Raw genomic sequence first — 17,346 nt, 5'->3', positions numbered from 1 at the left:
TGATTTGAGAACTAAGTCATATTCCTTATCCTCTTCACACACCCACAATTTTTTTAAAGTAGACTTTACGTAATGACCATTACACTGAGACAAAACTTCTCAGATGTGTGCTTGAACCTCATGTTGCAGCATAGCTTGTGAAGACATCAATGTGTGCTATTCTGACCCATTTCCTGGGTGACCAGAAGACCTACTAGCTTTCAGTGGTGACCAGAACAAGATAAGATTCTGTGACAGGTCCAGACTGCTGTGCAGCTATACTGCCACTTTGGCCATATGATCCAGTAGAAGCAATGTAACTGGAAGTGGCAGTGTGAAATCAAAGTGCTTTTGACAGACTTCTAAAGGGGAATCACAATGCAGAACTTAGGGTTTTGGAGCGAAGTCTCCCCATCCTCTGCAGATAACATTTTCCTCTTGAGAAACATACTTTGGCCTGCTACTGAGGCTTAGTAGAGAGTGATTGCTTAACCATGGGCCTACAAGTTATCATGATACCTGCGTTTATTATGATCCAGTATTTTCTGAACAACCAAACCATTAAAATGTTGGGCATGTACAACAGCTCTCCCTGATAAGTTGGAATTGATACATAAGATAGGGCTCATGTGGGCCCTGTAGTCACAGGTAAGCTACATGAGGAAGTGGCCAAAATTCATAGTCACCATTTCTGCCATGTTGCCTTCTCTTTCTCAATCCTCAGTTATGGCTTCTTGCAGAGTTACTTACAAGCAGTTAAATGAGGAAGAGAAAACTCAGGCCCGATTTTCAGATGTATGGGTACAACATGGTGGAATCACCCAAAAGTAAACACCTACAGCACTGCAGCCCTTTTCTGTGACATCCTGAAGGACACTGCTAAGGGAAAATCTTCCCAGAGGACAGAGCATAGAGCCATTCTCCTGGTTGTTCATCTTGCTTAAAGGAGAAATGCCTTAAGGTGCATTAGTGTACTGATTCACCGACTATTGGCAATGGTTTGGCTGGATGGTCAGGGACTTGATAGGAACCTGAATAGAAAATTGGTGACATGGAGGACTGAGGAAAAGTTCTATGGATAGAACTTTCTGAGTGGGCATGAAAATATTTGTGTCCCACATGAATGTTCACCAGAGGGTGAGGTCAGCTGAGGAAGATTTTAATAATCCAGTGGATAGTATGACTACCACGGTGACTAGCATTCCACATTTTTCTGAGCTTCTCCTGTCAATGCCGAATGGGCACATGAACAAAGTGGCCATGAACATAGGGATGGACAATATGCATTAGCTCAGCAAAATATACTTCCCCTCACCAAGGCCAACTTGGCGACATCCACCATTGGTACCCAATCTGCAAACAGCATGGCCTATACTCCTGACATGGCACTATTGTTCGAGGTGATAAGGCTTCTCCTTATTGGCTTGTTGATTACACTGGAGCACTTCATTTATGGAAGGGGCAGCAATTTGTTCTCTGGATATGGCTTTGCCTTCTCTGCATGCAATGCTTCTTCAAAACTACTATTAGTTTACTTATCAAATGTCTTATCCACTGCCATGATGTTCCACATGGCATTGCTTCTGATCAGTGAACCCACTTCACAGCATATAAACGTGCAGGCATGGGCATACACTCATGTAATTACCTAATCTTACCATGTGCTCCATCATTGTGAAGTAGCTGGATTGATAAAATAGTGAAATGGCCTTTTGAAGACTCAATTATAGCGCCAAATAGGTGGCAATACATTCCTGGTTTGGGGCAATGTTCTCCAGGAGACTGGATATGCTTAAAATCAGTTTCTACCCCATGGTTATATTTCTTCCCTAGCCAGGATTCATGGGTCCATTACTCAAGGGGTAGAAATGGGAGTTTTATGACTCACTATTAACCCTAGTGGTCCACTAGGAAAATGTTTGCTTCCTGTCCATGCAATCTTAACTTCTACCGGTCTACAGTTCTTAGTTTTAAAAAAGAGGAGTGTTTCCACCAGGGAACACAAGAATGATTTCATTGACCTGGAAGTTAAGACTTCTACTTAACCACTTTAAGTTCTCTGTGCCTCTATCAGCAAAGTAGAGCATTACTGTACTAGCTGAAGTGATTGATCCTGACTGTAAAGTTTAAATAGGACTGCACCTAAGCAATGGAGGTAAAGAAGCGTTTGACTGGAATACAGGAGATCCTTTTGGGTGTCTCTTAATACTACCTTGCCCTGTGATTAAAAGCAATGGTAAACTGCCACAAGAAAAGCAAGACTAGGAATATCTCAGAATATTAATAAATGAAAGTTTGGTTCACCCCACCAGGCAAAGAACTGAGGTGATTGCCAAGGGCAAAAGGAATATGGAATGGGTAGTGGAAGAAAGTAGTGAGAAATATGAACTTCAGCTATGTAAAGAGTTACAGAAATGAGGACTTTAATGGTTGTGAATATTTTTCCATGTTCTGTTATATGTTAGTGTATATAACAAAAACAAATATTTTTGCTTTTTTTCTTTCTTTTTCCCTTGTCATATGACATAACAACATTAGTTTCATGCCATGGTATTAATGATGTAAAATTTAAGACAATATTGTCCAAGGACTTGAACATTATTCTGGGAGGCATTTGTTGTATTTCTGCTTGTATGCAGGGGAGATGAACATTTTTAGGTGGAAATATATATATTTACCTTAAAACCACTGGGAGATTCTATTGTAACCTATTTTTTAAATCTTATTTTAATTCTAATTATCTTTAAAAAAATTAATACATCACACAAAATGTTACATTAAAAAATAAGAGAGGTTCCCACATACCCCACTGCCCACTCTCCAACCCCATGTTTTTTTAATTGTATTTTTTGAAGATACAGAGATGACAGAAAATGTTACATTAAATCGTATGAGGTTCCCATGTACCCCACACTCTTCATCCACTTCTCCCACATTAACAACCTCTTTCATCATTGTGGCACATTCATTGCATTTGGTGAGTACATTTTGGAGTACTGCTGCACCACATGGATAATAGTGTACGTTGTACTATACACTCTCTCCCAGTACATCCAGTGGGTTATTCAGGGCCAGGAGCTGCAAACAAAATGTGCCCCAGGGATCCACCTCCCCAGGAAAGTAGAATGAGAGGGACACAATCTAAGGCTGATTCAGCTTTTGATGCACAAGTTTGCTTTGCTGTGTCCCCTTACAGGTTTGGTGGGGCTGTACCATTGTTTGCCTTGGGAGCCAAGCTCAGGACTAAAGAGATCCATGCATCTAAATTTCCCTCTCTATTAACTGAGACTGATTGTTTAGGAGGTAGAGGAAAGTGGAATATTTTCTACCTAGGAATAGGGAGAGGCTACCAGCAAAGTTTGGAAAACAGTCTCTAAGAAACTTTGAATTACAAAGCTCTTAGGCTCCATGAAGGAAATTATATCATATAGATCCAGTCTTTGTTGCAACAAACACATGCCAGTCAGACTTCAACTGAGAGGGTTCCAAAGAGTGTTATCTGCTGGCAGACTAAGTGCACATGAGGAACTTAAAAGGGGTATGTATGGGGTATGTAGGAACCTCTTGTATTATTTAGTGTAACATTTTTGTGATATAAGTATATTTTAAATAAAGATAATTTAATAAAAAATAAGTAAATAAGTAACAGAGGCTTTTTCTGGCCTTTATAGGATCCCTCCCTAAGAGAGCTAGAGTGTCTAGTTTTGAGCAAGTAACCGGGACAATCCTAAAGAGCGAAGTTGAACCAGGAATCAAAGAATAGCATTAACACAAGCCTTCCATCACTAAATCCCTACAAAAGAGAAAAATTGAGTAAACTCATCACCCTTATCAGCTAGCTAGACTTCAGCCAAAAATTATGAACCATACTAAGAAAATGACTCATATATCCATGGAAAGGAATATATCAAAGCCCCAGAAGAAACACAGGATCTGAGAAATCTAATTAATGAGATTAACACAAATTTTCAAAATCAAATTAATGTGCTGAAAGACAATATGGCTAAGGAGATACATGACTTCAAGAAGACACTGAGCAAGCATAAAGAAAAATTTGATAACCTGATGAGAAATGTAACAGAGCTCATGGGAATGAAAGACATGGTAAGTGAGATCAGAAACACATTAGAGGCATACAACAGCAGACTTGAAACGATAGAAGAAAGAATAAGTGACACCTAAGGCAGAACAGCTGAAATAGAAGAAAGGAAAGAATACACAGAGAAAAGAATGGGAAAAAATGAGAAAGGAATCTGGGAGTTGAATGACAATATGAAACACAACAACATACATGTCATGGGAGTTTCAAAAGGAGAAGAGAAGGGAAAAGTGGCAGAAAGAGTATTTAAGTACATAATAGCTAGACATTTCTCAATTCTCAAGAAAGAAATGAATTTACTTGTTCAAGAAGCAGAGGGGACCTCAATCAAATTAAATCCAAATACACCTACTGCAGAAAACATTATACTCAGAATGTCAAACATCACCGATAAAAAGAAAATTCTGAGAGCAAAAAAGGAGAAGCAAACCATCACATACAAGGGACACTGAGTAAGACTTAGCATGTGTGTTTCATCAGAAACCATGGAGGCAAGAAGACAGTGTATTTATGATACTGAAAGAGAAAAAAAAAAAAACTCTCAGCCAACAATTCTTCATCCAGCAAATTTGCCCTCTTATATGAAGGTGAACCTAAAATATTCACAAATAAACAGAAACTAAGAAAGTTCATAAAAAAGAATACACTTGGCAGGAATGATTAAAGGAAGTCTTAGAGCCTAAAAGATAGACAAGAGAGAGAGGCTTGGAGGACAACATTGAAGAAAGAATAGCAGGAAAAATAACAAAAAGAGTAAAAAGACAGAATGAAAACAAGATATGACATATGAAACCCAAATAAAATGTTGAAAAAATAATGCATTTACAGTACTTTCATTGAATGTGAACAGATTAAACTGTCCTATAAATAATAATGAAATAAAACAAGCAAACAAATAAAAAAGATATTGCCTGACAGAATGGATTCAAAAAACATAAGCCATCCATATGCTCCTTACAAAAGGCTCACCTTAGAACCAGGAATACAAACTGGCTGAAAGTGAAAGGTTGGAAAATGATACTCCTCACAAATAGTAACTAAAATGAGCAGTAGTAGCGATACTATCATAGAAAACTGACTTTAAATGCAAATAAATTGTAAAAGATACAAAAGGCCATTATATAAAATAAAAGGGACAATCCAATGGGAAGACATAACAATCATAAATAGATATGCACCTAACCATGTTGCCCAAAAATACATGCAAAGTCTCGCAAAACTGAAGGGAGAAATAAACATCTCTATAATAATCATTGGAGACTTCAACACACCACTCACAACATTAGTTAGAACAAATAGACAGAAGATCAACAAGGAAACAGAACATAATATGATAATTGAGTTAGACGTAACAGACATATACAGAATGATACACCCAAACTCTGTGGGTTAAACATTGTTCTGAAGTGCCCATGGATCTTTCTCCTGATAGATCACATGTTTCGTCACAATGCAGCTCTCAATGAACATAAATGATGGAAATTATACAAAACGCCTTCTATGATCACAATGGAATGAAACTGGAAATCAGTCATAGACAAGAAACAGGCAAATTTGTGAATGTGTGGAGGCTAAACAACAAGCTCTAAAATATGCTTTGGGACAAAAAAATTTGCAAATGAAATCAGCAAACATATTGAGACAAATGAAAACAAGAACACAACTTACCAAAATTCATGGGATACAGTATATTTCTTGAGAGGGAAATATATAGCCCTAACTGCTTATATTCAAAAAGAAGAAAGACCTAAAATAAAATTTAACTGAACTAGAGAAAATAGAAAAGAAGAGCAAATCAATCCCAAAGCAAGTAGAAAGAAATAATAAATATTAGAGCAGAAATAAATGAAAATAAGAACAACAACAAAAAGGAAAATCAATCAAAATCTGGTTCTTTAAGAAGATCAATAAAAGTGACAAAGCCTTAGCTAGACATACAAGAAATAAAACAAACAAAAAAAAAAACAGAGAAAATGCTAATAACTACAATCAGAAATGAAAGGGGGAATGTTACAACTCATCCCAATGAAATAAAAAAAAAATATCATGAGGATATTATGAGAAACTGTATACCAACAAACTAGACAACACAGATAAAATGAACAAATTCCTGCAAATGCCCAAACAACCTACACCGATGCTACAAGAGACACAAGAATTTAAGAAATTAATCACATTTAAAGAGATTGAATCCGTCATCAAAAATCTCCACCCCAAAAATGTCCAGGACCAGATGGCTGGACAAGCACTTTGTGAAGAATTAACACCAATCCTGTTTAACTCTTCTAAGAAATTGAAGGGGAGCAGCAGGGCACGGGGCGGTTGCTCAGAGAGCCCGGGTTGCACCCGGCATGCGGGTCGCAGTGCTGCTCTGTTAGGGTATAGGGCCTCCTGCAGAAGGCAGAGGTCGCAATTGCAGGGCACTTAGTGACCACGGAGAACAGGGGCTGCAGCTCCGCCTGCCAGGGTTGGCCCAAGGCTCCAGCGTCGCGCTGCTCCGGCGTGGGTGGAGTCGGGGGCCATTGCAGCACGCCTAGCAGCCTTGATTTGGCGTCCAGGGTCTTGGTGGCTGGCAAGCAGGGAGAATTATCTGCCAGAACTGATGGCACAGGATTCCCCTGGACCCCTCCTTCATGCAGGGTCCTCTGCTGGTGGATCAAGAAATAGAAAAGTTTCAAAAAGAGAAGACAAGGACAGAGAAAATTACATTATGTACATTGAAGTGGTGAATAATAAGAATATGAAGCTGGGACAGAAAGTGTTAATTCCTGTAAAACAGTTTCCTAAGTTCATCTTCGTGGGGAAAGTTTTGGGTCCATGAGACAACTCTCTGAAGGGTTTACAGGAAGAAACTTGACAAAAATGTCCATCCTTGGAAAATGTTCCACGTGACACAGGCAAAGAAAGAAGAGTTGAGGAAAAGTGGAGGAGCAAAGTATTTCAACCTCAGTGATGATCTCCACATTCTCACTAAATTCTTGGCCCCTCAAGCAGAACCATATGCCCGAAAGGGACATGCCTTGGAAGAAATAAAGAAGTTCCTCATTCCTGACTACAATGATAAAATCAGGCCAGCACAGCTGCAGGAATTAACATATTTGAATGATGGTTCAGAAAATGCAGATGTCCCAGTGGTTTGAGGTGGTCCCCTATGCATACAAGCAGTGTACCACCCACAGCAATAACCAGTGGAAGGAAAAACATCTCATTCTTGCTGGTTAGAGTTGGGGTGCTTCGAGGGACACAAGTTTCCAGGGACATCTTTCCTAACCAAGAGCCAGTGAGCTGGGAAGAGGGCTTCTCACTCCCAGAGGCATCCCATCAAATAGGTTCTGACCTCCGTCCCTACTGCCTACACAAGAGACCTATGGAGATTCTGACTATGAGGGTGGCTATGGTACTGCTTATGACCAATAGAGTTAGGTTTCCTGTGGTAACAGCTACAGCATCCCAGCCCAAAGAGGTGCCAATGACTCTAATTATGGACATGGACTTTGTGAGGATACTTAAGATTCTTATGAGCAAGAAGAGTGGACTAACTCAGACACAAGGCCCCTTCCACAAGGACAAGGGAGGGAGTCTACTGAAACCAGTCAAATGGCAGATACTGATTGTACTGTCTGATGTTGTGAAATATTCAATCTCCACCAGTTCTGTATACTGTTAAAAGTAATTTTTTCTATGAACAGCCCCTTTTAATGAATCAAAATGCTTAAGATCTGAATAGATGGAGCTCAGAACTACTTTGTTGAAACCTGGGCAGAAAAATAAATATGTAAATTTTTGTAATTTTCAGTCTGCATATGCAAAATAGGTCATCAAAAGGAAAAAATTAACTTTAACTAGCACTAAACAAAAAAGTAGGTTTACTAAATGTGTTAATCTACTTTTTTAATATGCCTCACTTTCATTTTAAAGGTCTGCATAGAATTTAGTAGAATTTAATTACTTTATCTTTCACCAATAATAAGTGCAAAAAATGTGGTATTCTTTTGTAAATCAAGTCTTGAATTTTTCTGTAGTGTTAAGCAAAGTAACACCTTGCTTGATACTAAATAAACTTTTGAAAGAAAAATCATTGAAGAGGAGGGAAAATACCCAATACCTTTTATGAAGTCAATATCACCCTAATACAAAAGCAAGATACTGCAAGAATATTACAGACCATTCTATCTAATGATGTCTATCTAATGGATGCAAAAATTCTCAACAAAAGAATTGTAAATAGAATCCAACAGAGTATCAAAAGACCTATACATCATGAACAAATGGAACTTATTCCTGGGAAGCAAGGTTGGTTCAACATCAGAAAATAAATTATTGTAATATAGCACATTAACAAATCAAAGGAAAACGAAATGAAAAACATGATCATCTCAGTCAATGCAGAAAAAGCATTTGACAAAATCCAGCATCCATTCTTGATAAAAACTCTTCAAAAGATAGGAAAAAAGGAAAACTCAATATGATGAAGGGCATATATGAAAAACCCACAGACAATATCATACTCAGTGGGGAAAGTTTGAAAGCTATCCCTTTTAGAGCTCAGGAACAACACAAGAATACCCACTGTCACCACTGTTATGCAACATTGTTATAGAAGTTCTAGCTAGAGAAATTAGACAAGAAAAAAAGGCATCCAAATAGGAAAAGAAGTAAAACTCTCACTATTTGCTGATGACATGATCCTACTTGAGCTAATAAATGAGTTCAGCAAAGTGGCAGGATAAAAGATCAATATACAAAAATTACTGTTTTTGTACACTAGCATTGAAGAATCTGAGGTGGATGTCAGGGAAAAATTCAATTTACCATAGCAACACAAAGACTGAAATACCTAGGAATCATTTAATGAAAAAAGTATAAGATCTATACACAGAAAACTGCAAAACATTTAATGAAAAAAGTACAAGACCTATACACAGAAAACTGCAAAACAAAGCTAAAAGAAATTAACAAAGACCTGAACAAATAGAAAAAAACACTCCATTTTCATTTATTGCATGACTACATATCGTGAAGATGTCAATCCATTCCAAACTGATTTACAGGTTCAATACAATACCAATGAAAATTCCCATAGACTATTTTACAGAAATAGAAAAGGCAATAACCAAATTAATTTGGAAGGAAAAGTACACCTGAGTAGCCAAAAACAGTCTAAAAAAGAAAAGCAGTATGGGAGGAATTTCATTTTTTGACCTTGAAACATTACAAAGCTAGAGTGGTCAAAAGAGCATGGAACTGTCATAAAGATAAGCACATTGATCAGTGGAATAGAATTGAGAATCAAGAAATAAACCCTCACCTCTATAGCCAACTGGTTTTTGACAAACCTACCAAGTTCACATTAGCATGATAAAACAGTCTCTTCAACAAATGATTCTGAGGCAACCGGATATCTATAACCAAAAGAATTAAGGAGGACCCATACCTTGCTCCCTGTTCAAGAATCAACTCAAAATGGATCAAAGATCTAATTATAAAAGCCAGGACCATAAAACTAATAGATGAAAATGTTGGGAAACATATTAAATACATTGTGATAAGTGGTGATTTCTTGAAACTTACACCCAAAGCATGAACAATGAAAGGTAAAAGTAGATAAATGGGATCTCCTCAATATTAAACACTTTTGCATCCCACAGGACTTTGACAGAAGCATGAAAAGGCCTCTGCCTCAATTAGAGAAAACATGAGGAAATCACATATCTGATGAGGGTTTAATACCCATGATAATGAGATGTTACAACTCAATAAAAAAAGAAAAGCATCCAACTTAAAAAAATGAGCCAAAGACTTGAATAGATATTTGTCCAAAAAAGAAATATAAATGGCAAAAAACACACACATGAAAACATCCCTAATGATTAAGAAAATGCAAATCAAAACTACAATGAGATATCATTCCACACCTATCAGTATGGCCACTGTTAAAAATACAGGTAACTCTAAATGTTGAAAAGGATGTGGAGAGACAGGAACACTTACTGTTGGTTGAATGGAGAATGATACAGCCACTGTGGAGAGCTCTTCAGCAGTTACTAAAAGAGTTTAATGTAGATGTGCTACATGCCCCTGGTTTGCCACTCCTAGGTGTATACCCAGAAGTACTGAGAGCAGTGACACAGACACCTACACACCAATGTTCATTGTAGCATTATTCATGATTGCCAAAAGCTGGAAACAACCCATGTGCCCATGTATGGATGAATGCATAAAGAAACTGTGATGTACTCACATGATGGAATACTATGTAGCTGTAAGAAGAACTGAAGTTATAAAGCATATGATGACATGGATGAACCTGGAGGAAATTATGTTGAATGAAGGAGGCCAGACATAAAAGGACAGATAATGTATGAGTGAGATACAGTGAACAAAATATATTGTGTAACGAATTGTAAGATTCCATTTATATAAAATATAAATATATGTCAAATTGTAAAGATAAAATTAGATTACTGGTTATGTAGAGCTGGAAAAAATGCTAAGTTGTGTGGAGTTTTTCTTTTAGGAGTAATGAAATTGTTCTAAAAGTTTTTGTGATGATGAATGCACAACATTGTAATTATACTAAAAGTCATTGATTATACACTTTGGATAGATCATGTGGTATGTGACTATATCTCAGTAAAACTGGTGAATAAATAATTGTGCAATAGCCAGAAATAGCAGTTAAGTAGAGCAGAGAAAAGAGAGAGAGATTGACAGTAAAAAATGTTCTCATTTGTTTTTTGTTTATTATTAATAATAACATTGAAATTATGAAAATGCTGTAATAATGATGGAAACGAATGCACAGCTATGTGATTATATTGATACCAAATACCATTGATTGTACACTTTGGATAGATTGTATGTTATATTAATATGTAGCAATAAAATTGATTTGTTTTAAAAGAAGTGCGGACGGTACATCCTGTCCGGTGGACGACGGGGCAGGAGAGGCCTAGGCTTCTGCGGGGGCTCGCAGGCATGGAGGGCGCGCGGCGGAGAAACCACCACGGAGACGAGGTGAGCACGCAGGTCTAATTTATTAAGGGAAGTACATGTGTTTATATAGGGTTATGGGGGAGTGAGCAGGGGACTGATTGGCTGTGGCCAAAGGGGGATTGGATTGGCGGTGGCGAGCAGTTGGTGGGGGGAAGAGGCAGATTCTAGGTTGGTGAAGGGGCAGCACTGGCGGGAAAGGGGAACGGGGCTGGGAGTGATTGGTAGGGACTAGTTCCTTGCTTTTTATGGTGCGGCTTGTGCTGCGGCTTGACAGTGCGGGAGGGGGATGTGAGCATAGGCAGCTTCTGCTGGCTATCAGCAAGCCGGTGTCGGTTGCCTGGGCGGGGGCGAGGGCAGTGCGCCCGTTCCATGGCTGAGGGCAGTTCACCCGTTCCAGCCGCCCTACACCCGAGTGGTGGGCTGCGCATATCCCCCACTGGGCGCGGCTATGCTTGCCAGCCAGACTTCAGCCTGCCTCACCTCATCTCCCCCTCTCTTTTTGTTTATGGCCAATGTGGCTGCAGCTATTAGTTTCTGCTGATTTTGGGTATCTCGGAGAGACAGCAGAATGCGGGGCACACCATAGAAGATGAGGAAAAGAAGAATACAAAGGAGTCCAATAGACCCATATGCGATGAGGGAAGATGGGGAGAATAAACTAGCCAATTTAAGCAGAAAGGTGCCTGAGGTGTTGTCGACGCCAGTTGCGGTCGGGAAAAGGTCTCCCCTGGTGGAGGGGGTGAATATAAGGGCATTTTGATAGATGTCAGGGACCAGATCTCCGGTGCTACTGGTAGTTGTATTAGACCCTGTGGTGTTAGGGAAAAAGGTGAATAGGAGAGCATCTGGAGGGGGGGTAAGTGAAACGTTGAATGTAACAGATCGGAGCGCTTCCTTCGGGTTGCTGGTAGCTGCAGAGAACAGTTAGTATGATAAATCTTGGGGTAGGTAGGGCTTTCGGGGGTGAGGAAAAGAAAGCCAGGAGGGTGACGGACTGCAGCCCACATGGGTCATGAAGTGGGCAGGGCGGTGGCTGCGGAGAGAAGGAGGATTAGTAGGGCTACAAGGTTGATGGGCTGGTTAGGTGGGAGGGGAGTTTGTGATCGGACTCGGCGATAGAGATTGAGGAGCAGTTGTTCTTCTGTTGGAGGAATTGGGTCGTCCAGAACGAAGCGCATCATCTGGTGGGTTAGGTGCCTCAGTCGTCGGCGTTCCCTCTTTGTCAGGCGCTGGGTCTGCGGGTGCAGGGCAGATGTTGCATCCCGGGATCCAGATGGGTTGGGGGGCATCATCTGGGAAAACACAAGCAAACCCTCTCCCTTGGGTGAGGAGGGGGCAGGGCCCCCTCCAAGTATTGCTTTCTGGGTCTTTCCAATAAACAAAGGGGGCTTGTGTGGGCCGGTAGGAGGGCCCCCAGTGCCTATGGAGGGTGGATAGTCCCTCTTTGTCAAAGGTGAGTATATTGAGGAATATTAAAGATGCAGTGACTAGGTCACTTGGTTGCGCTTGGGGAAGCATTTCTTTCTCTTTTTGAATTTGTATTTTGAGCCGGCGGTGAACGCTCTCAACTATAGCCTGTCCTTGCGGGTTATAGGGGATCCCAAAGTGATGAGTAATATTGTAAAGTCGTAGGAAGGCGGTAAAGGAGGTCCTGCGATAGGCTGGCCCATTGTCAGTTTTTAGGTCCCATGGAACTCCCATGAAGAGAATAGCCTGGCGTAATGCCTTGATACAATGCTTGGCGGTCTCTCCCACAAGGGGTACCACGTAACACATGCCAGAGAAGGTGTCAATGGCTACATGCATATATTTGAGGCGCCCGAAGGATGGGACATGTGTGACATCCAATTGCCATCTCGAATTGGGCTTGAGCCCGCGGGGATTAACCCCCTGTGGCTGTAGCGGCCCAAGGGGCAGAAAGGGGGCACAGGTTTTACAGCTGCACACCAAGTGTTTGCAGGTTTCAATGGGCAGGCCCAATAGGTGATGAAGTGAGGTTGCTGAGAAGTGAAACCTGGAGTGCAGTGTTTTGGCCTGGTTGACTGTATCTCCAGTGGGCTGGGCAGTAGATATGGAAACTGCCCAACTGGCTCTCTCGTTCCCCGAAGTGAGGGGGCCGGGCAGGCCGGAGTGACTCCTGATACGTGTAATGTACCAGGGAGCCTGGCGGTGTTCAAGGAGACGTTGCAGGCTGGCAAGGGCTTTGTCGATGGGCGTAGAGCCCGGGAAGAAGGTGGAGAGTGCTAGGACCCGACAGACTTGGAGGGTATATAGACTGTCAGTGAAGATGTTGACTGGCTGAGCCTGGAAGGTATGCAGGGCAAGGCATACAGCCAGTAATTCTCCCACCTGCACAGAATGCGGGTTGATGTGGGTGAAAACCTTGGGCTCTAACACAGCAGGTTGGTAAACAACCATGGCGAATTTGGTGGTGGAAGCGTCTGTGAACACAGTGGTGACAAACGGGATAGGATTGGAAGTAGGGAAGGGGTGGAAGGGGCTCTGAAAGGGGAGCTTGGTGATTCCTTGAAGTAACTTATGGCTGGGGTAGTGATTGTCAAAGTTACCCGAGAACCCTTCTAGTAGGACCTGCATGTCTTCATTGTCTCGTATGAGGAGGTCGGTTTGCTTGGCATCTAGCGGCCAGATGATGGTGGCAGGTTTGACCTCAAAGGTATGGATAGCTAGGGTGATTAAGTCCGAGGCTAAGCTGATCCATAACCTGACAGCAGGGCAGATCTTACGCAGCCTGCTCTTGGCTGAATGGAGCCAGAGCAGTGGGCCAGTGTGCCAGAGGACTCCAGTGGGTGTACCTCGAGTGGGCAGGACCAAAGCCAGCAAAGGTAGGCTGGGGTCGAACCTGTGCAGGCAGCACTTGTCTAATGCCTTGTTAACGGCCTGAATTGTGGCCCTGGCCTCTGGGGTGAGCCTGATACGCCGTGTTAGGGCGGAGGCTGGGCCTGAGTCTGATTGCAAAAGGGCAAAGAGTGGCTGGAGCTGGGCCATGGTGATAGGCAGAGCAGAGCGAACCCAATTAATATTACCACAGAGTTGTTGCAGTTCAGTGAGGGTGAGGCGCTCTGGGACAGTGAGCTGCGGAATTGCTGGTGTGATGTACCTGTCAATTTGGAAGCCCAGAAATGTGAATGGCGGTTCAACCCGGACCTTTTCAGGCTGGATGGTAAGACCTATGTCAGCAAGGTTAGTTCGCAGCATGCCGAGAACTATTTGGAGCTTCTCTGCCTCCTCGCATGCTACGAGGATATCATCCATATAGTGAATAATGCACGCCCAAGGTCGTAGTGACACGACAGTGCAATCAACATAGCGCTGACAAATGGCAGGGCTGTTGCGCATGCCTTGAGGGAGTACCCTCCACTGGTATCTATCAGAGGCACCTGAGTGGTTAGGGAGGGGTACCGTGAAGGCGAAGCGCTAGCAGTCCTGCGGATGGAGTGGGATAGAGAAAAAGCAGTCCTTAATGTCAATGGTGGCCACGTGGAAATGGCATGGAATGGCTACGGGGTGTGGGAGGTCAGGTTGGGGCGACCCCATAGGCAAGATATGCTTGTTAATTTCGCGGAGGTCGTGGAGGAGCCGGTACTTGCCAGTGGATTTTTTCTGAATAACAAAAACTGGCGAGTTGTATGGACTTGTGGAAGGTTCAATGTGACCAGCCTTGAGTTGCTCACTTACGAGCGCTCTGAGGGTGGCAAGTTTATGGGAAGGTAAAGGCCACTGCTCCACCCAGATAGGCTCCTCAGTATCCCATTGCAGAGGAGTGGGTGCAGGAGGTGTTAAACGAGCAGTGACGCAAGTTATTGGGGGGGCTGCGTGGTGATGACAGCTCCGCAGGCCTCTAGGACATCTCGGCCCCATAGTATTTGGTCAATGGTGGTCAGGAATAGCGGTTTAAAGGTACCGTGGGATCCCTCGGAATCTTCCCATTCTATAGGGAGAGAGGATTGGAGAGAAGGGGACATGCCAGTGGCCCCGGCCACTGAAGGCCCGTCTTGGACTGCCCATTGGGTGGCATAGTGGGCACGGAAACAGGATACCTCAGCCCCAGAATCGAGCGTGCCTTGGTACCAGCGGTTGTTAATTTTAAAGCTTCGGAGGGGTTTCTCGAGGGAGATGGGCATGGTCCACATTATGGTTTGGGGCCGGGCATCAGCTGGGGGTGTGCCTCTTGGGTGCGGGGCTGAGGCCTGCCCCTGGTGGAGTTTAAAGGCTGCGGCGCGCTGTTAGAGTGGCAGTCTCGGGCCCAGTGATAACCCTTGCCACAACGGGGGCAGGGTGTGGGAGGCCCCCGGTGGGGTGGCCGCTGATGTGGAAGTGGCGGGGGGGGGGAGTGGCCACGGGAGCAGGCAGCCTGGGCGCCTCAGGGCACTCTCTGGCAAAGTGCCCAGTATTGCCGCATTTAAAGCAGCCTGCGTTCAGCGCCATGGCGGCCGAAAAGGCCTGTGTGAGCACGGCAGTATGTATATCTAGGCCACTGCAGGCTAGAACCCAGTCATGAATTGCCTTCTCTCTGATGAGAACAATGGCCTGCTTACAGATGGGGTTGGCACCTTGCAAGATGAGCTCTTGGGCAAGGGCTGTCTGGGCTTGAGGGTCTGCGATTTTGCACTCACAGGCTTGGAGGACATGGGAGACGAAGGCGGAGAAGTCCTCGTCCTTGCCTTGTGTGAGCTTGGTGAAATTGTCAGCTTTAATAGCGGAACATGAGCAAAATGCTCGGAGGGCAATATCGGGCAGCTGAAGCCAGAAGCCGGCCGGGGTGCGCTGGTAGACTACATGGTTGCCGAATTGGCCAGAGCCGGTGAAGGCATCTGCTGGGATCTGTACGCCGGTTGCGGCGTTGGTTGCAATTTGTTTTTCTGCCTCAGCATGAAAGTGGGCTCTCCAATCTATAAACTGGCCGGGGGTGAGGATACCCCGAGCCAAGGAGGTCCAGTCATAAGGGATGCAGAGGTTTGTGGAAATCTCTTCCAACATCTGCATGGCATATGGGCTACCCAACCCGTCTTCCTTGACTGCCTTTCTAAGGCGTGTAATGTCCTCCGGGTTGTGGGGATACCAGGGGAGAGGGCGCTGCAGGGAGGGAGGGACATTCATGGGGAAGCAGGAGACGGGAGTGGGTAGGGTGCTCGGGGGAGCGCCACCGGCCGGCCGGGGCGCCTGTGCTGGGGTGGGAGTGAAAGGGCTGGTGCTCATGGTAGCGGGGCGCTGAGGGAGGGCCGTCATTGGCACCCAGGGATTGGGCGGAGGACCAGCCCAGGGGTCTGCGGGGGGCAGCGCCCAAGCGGATGCGGGCGCAGGGCCAGCTGGGGCACAAAATGGCCGCTCAGACTCACAAGATGGCTGACCAGGCGGGCGCGCACCGAAGGCATCACAAAATGGCTGCTTGGGCTCATAAAATGGCTGACCTGACACATGCGCGTTGGTAGCGTCAGAGGGCCAGCCTGCTCTTCCGCCCTTGACAGGGAGGGGCGGGTAGAGGGAGGTCACCGCCCTATGGGGTGGGTCTGGTTCCTCCTCAAACGACTTCCTCCTTTCTGGTGGGGAAGAAGGAGGAAGTTTGCCATCTTGGCGGGGCTTAAGGTTGGTTTGCTTGGGCCGGTCTAGGTCGAGCGTGTTGTTCAGCTGCTCGACAAGAGACTCCGTGTCGGAGTCCTGGTCCAAGTCGGAGCAAGACCTGGGGCAAGAGGGAGATGCCTTTCCCTCCTTATCGCGCAACTGAGAGGACAGAACCTGCGACGTGGGGGGGCGAGAGCCCTGGAGGCAGGAGCGGATGGTAATCAGCGTAGGCACAAGGCCGGGGGGGAAACGCTTCCCTTCATGCTCCATGGCATTGGTGATCCGGTCGATAAGGCGTTCATAAGTACCGGGGTCCCAAAGGTGGCAAGTCGTGAGCCAAGCGTTAAAAGGAAGGAGAAGGTCCCAATAAACTTGCAGTCGGCGAACTGAAACTTTGCACTTGTGGGTGTCTAAGAGTCCGGCAAGGGCACGGACTTGGGGCGCTTGGCGAGATGACAGCCTACCGCCCATTTTAGGCCTAGGGAGCCAGAAGGGTTGGGGCCCTACCTAGCGAGCATGGCAATCAGGTAGCGGTGGCTACCGGGGGTCTCGGACAGGGCGGCGAGCAGGAGGCACCCTACTCAGCGGTAAAGGAAAATGGCGACGACAAAGGCAATGAGAAGGGAGTTAAGGAGGCAGAGAAAGATGGTGGTTGGAGCGGTCGAGCGCGAAAGTGAGGGGCCATAGTGGTG

General features: G+C 44.2%; 2 protein-coding genes and 1 pseudogene across 2 annotated transcripts; 1 reads left to right on the top strand and 2 right to left on the bottom strand.

The window, feature by feature from the left end:
* The first annotated feature begins 3,978 nt into the window (after positions 1 to 3,978).
* LOC111758722 (KH domain-containing, RNA-binding, signal transduction-associated protein 3 pseudogene) lies at positions 3,979 to 7,218 on the top strand (annotated as a pseudogene).
* A 7,674-nt stretch (positions 7,219 to 14,892) lies between these two features.
* On the bottom strand, positions 14,893 to 15,216 carry LOC139436952 (endogenous retrovirus group K member 19 Pro protein-like). The gene has a single exon (XM_071209678.1). It carries the CDS (start codon positions 15,214 to 15,216, stop codon positions 14,893 to 14,895), a length of 324 nt encoding a protein of 107 aa, XP_071065779.1.
* Positions 15,217 to 15,298: 82 nt separating this feature from the next.
* Positions 15,299 to 17,125, bottom strand: LOC131274485 (endogenous retrovirus group K member 10 Gag polyprotein-like). The gene has a single exon (XM_058281043.1). It carries the CDS (start codon positions 17,123 to 17,125, stop codon positions 15,299 to 15,301), a length of 1,827 nt encoding a protein of 608 aa, XP_058137026.1.
* Positions 17,126 to 17,346: the final 221 nt, after the last annotated feature.

The sequence above is a fragment of the Dasypus novemcinctus genome, chromosome 19, assembly GCF_030445035.2.
Source record: "Dasypus novemcinctus isolate mDasNov1 chromosome 19, mDasNov1.1.hap2, whole genome shotgun sequence".
Classification (NCBI taxonomy): Eukaryota; Metazoa; Chordata; class Mammalia; order Cingulata; family Dasypodidae; genus Dasypus; species Dasypus novemcinctus.
Note: the sequence above shows the minus strand (reverse complement) of the source record. Positions and strands in the feature narration are given on the sequence as shown.

Bases quoted from the DNA above. Each gene is read 5' to 3' on its own strand.
- LOC139436952 (XM_071209678.1), bottom strand. From the start codon at position 15,216: ATGCCCATCTCCCTCGAGAAACCCCTCCGAAGCTTTAAAATTAACAAC.
- LOC131274485 (XM_058281043.1), bottom strand. From the start codon at position 17,125: ATGGGCGGTAGGCTGTCATCTCGCCAAGCGCCCCAAGTCCGTGCCCTT.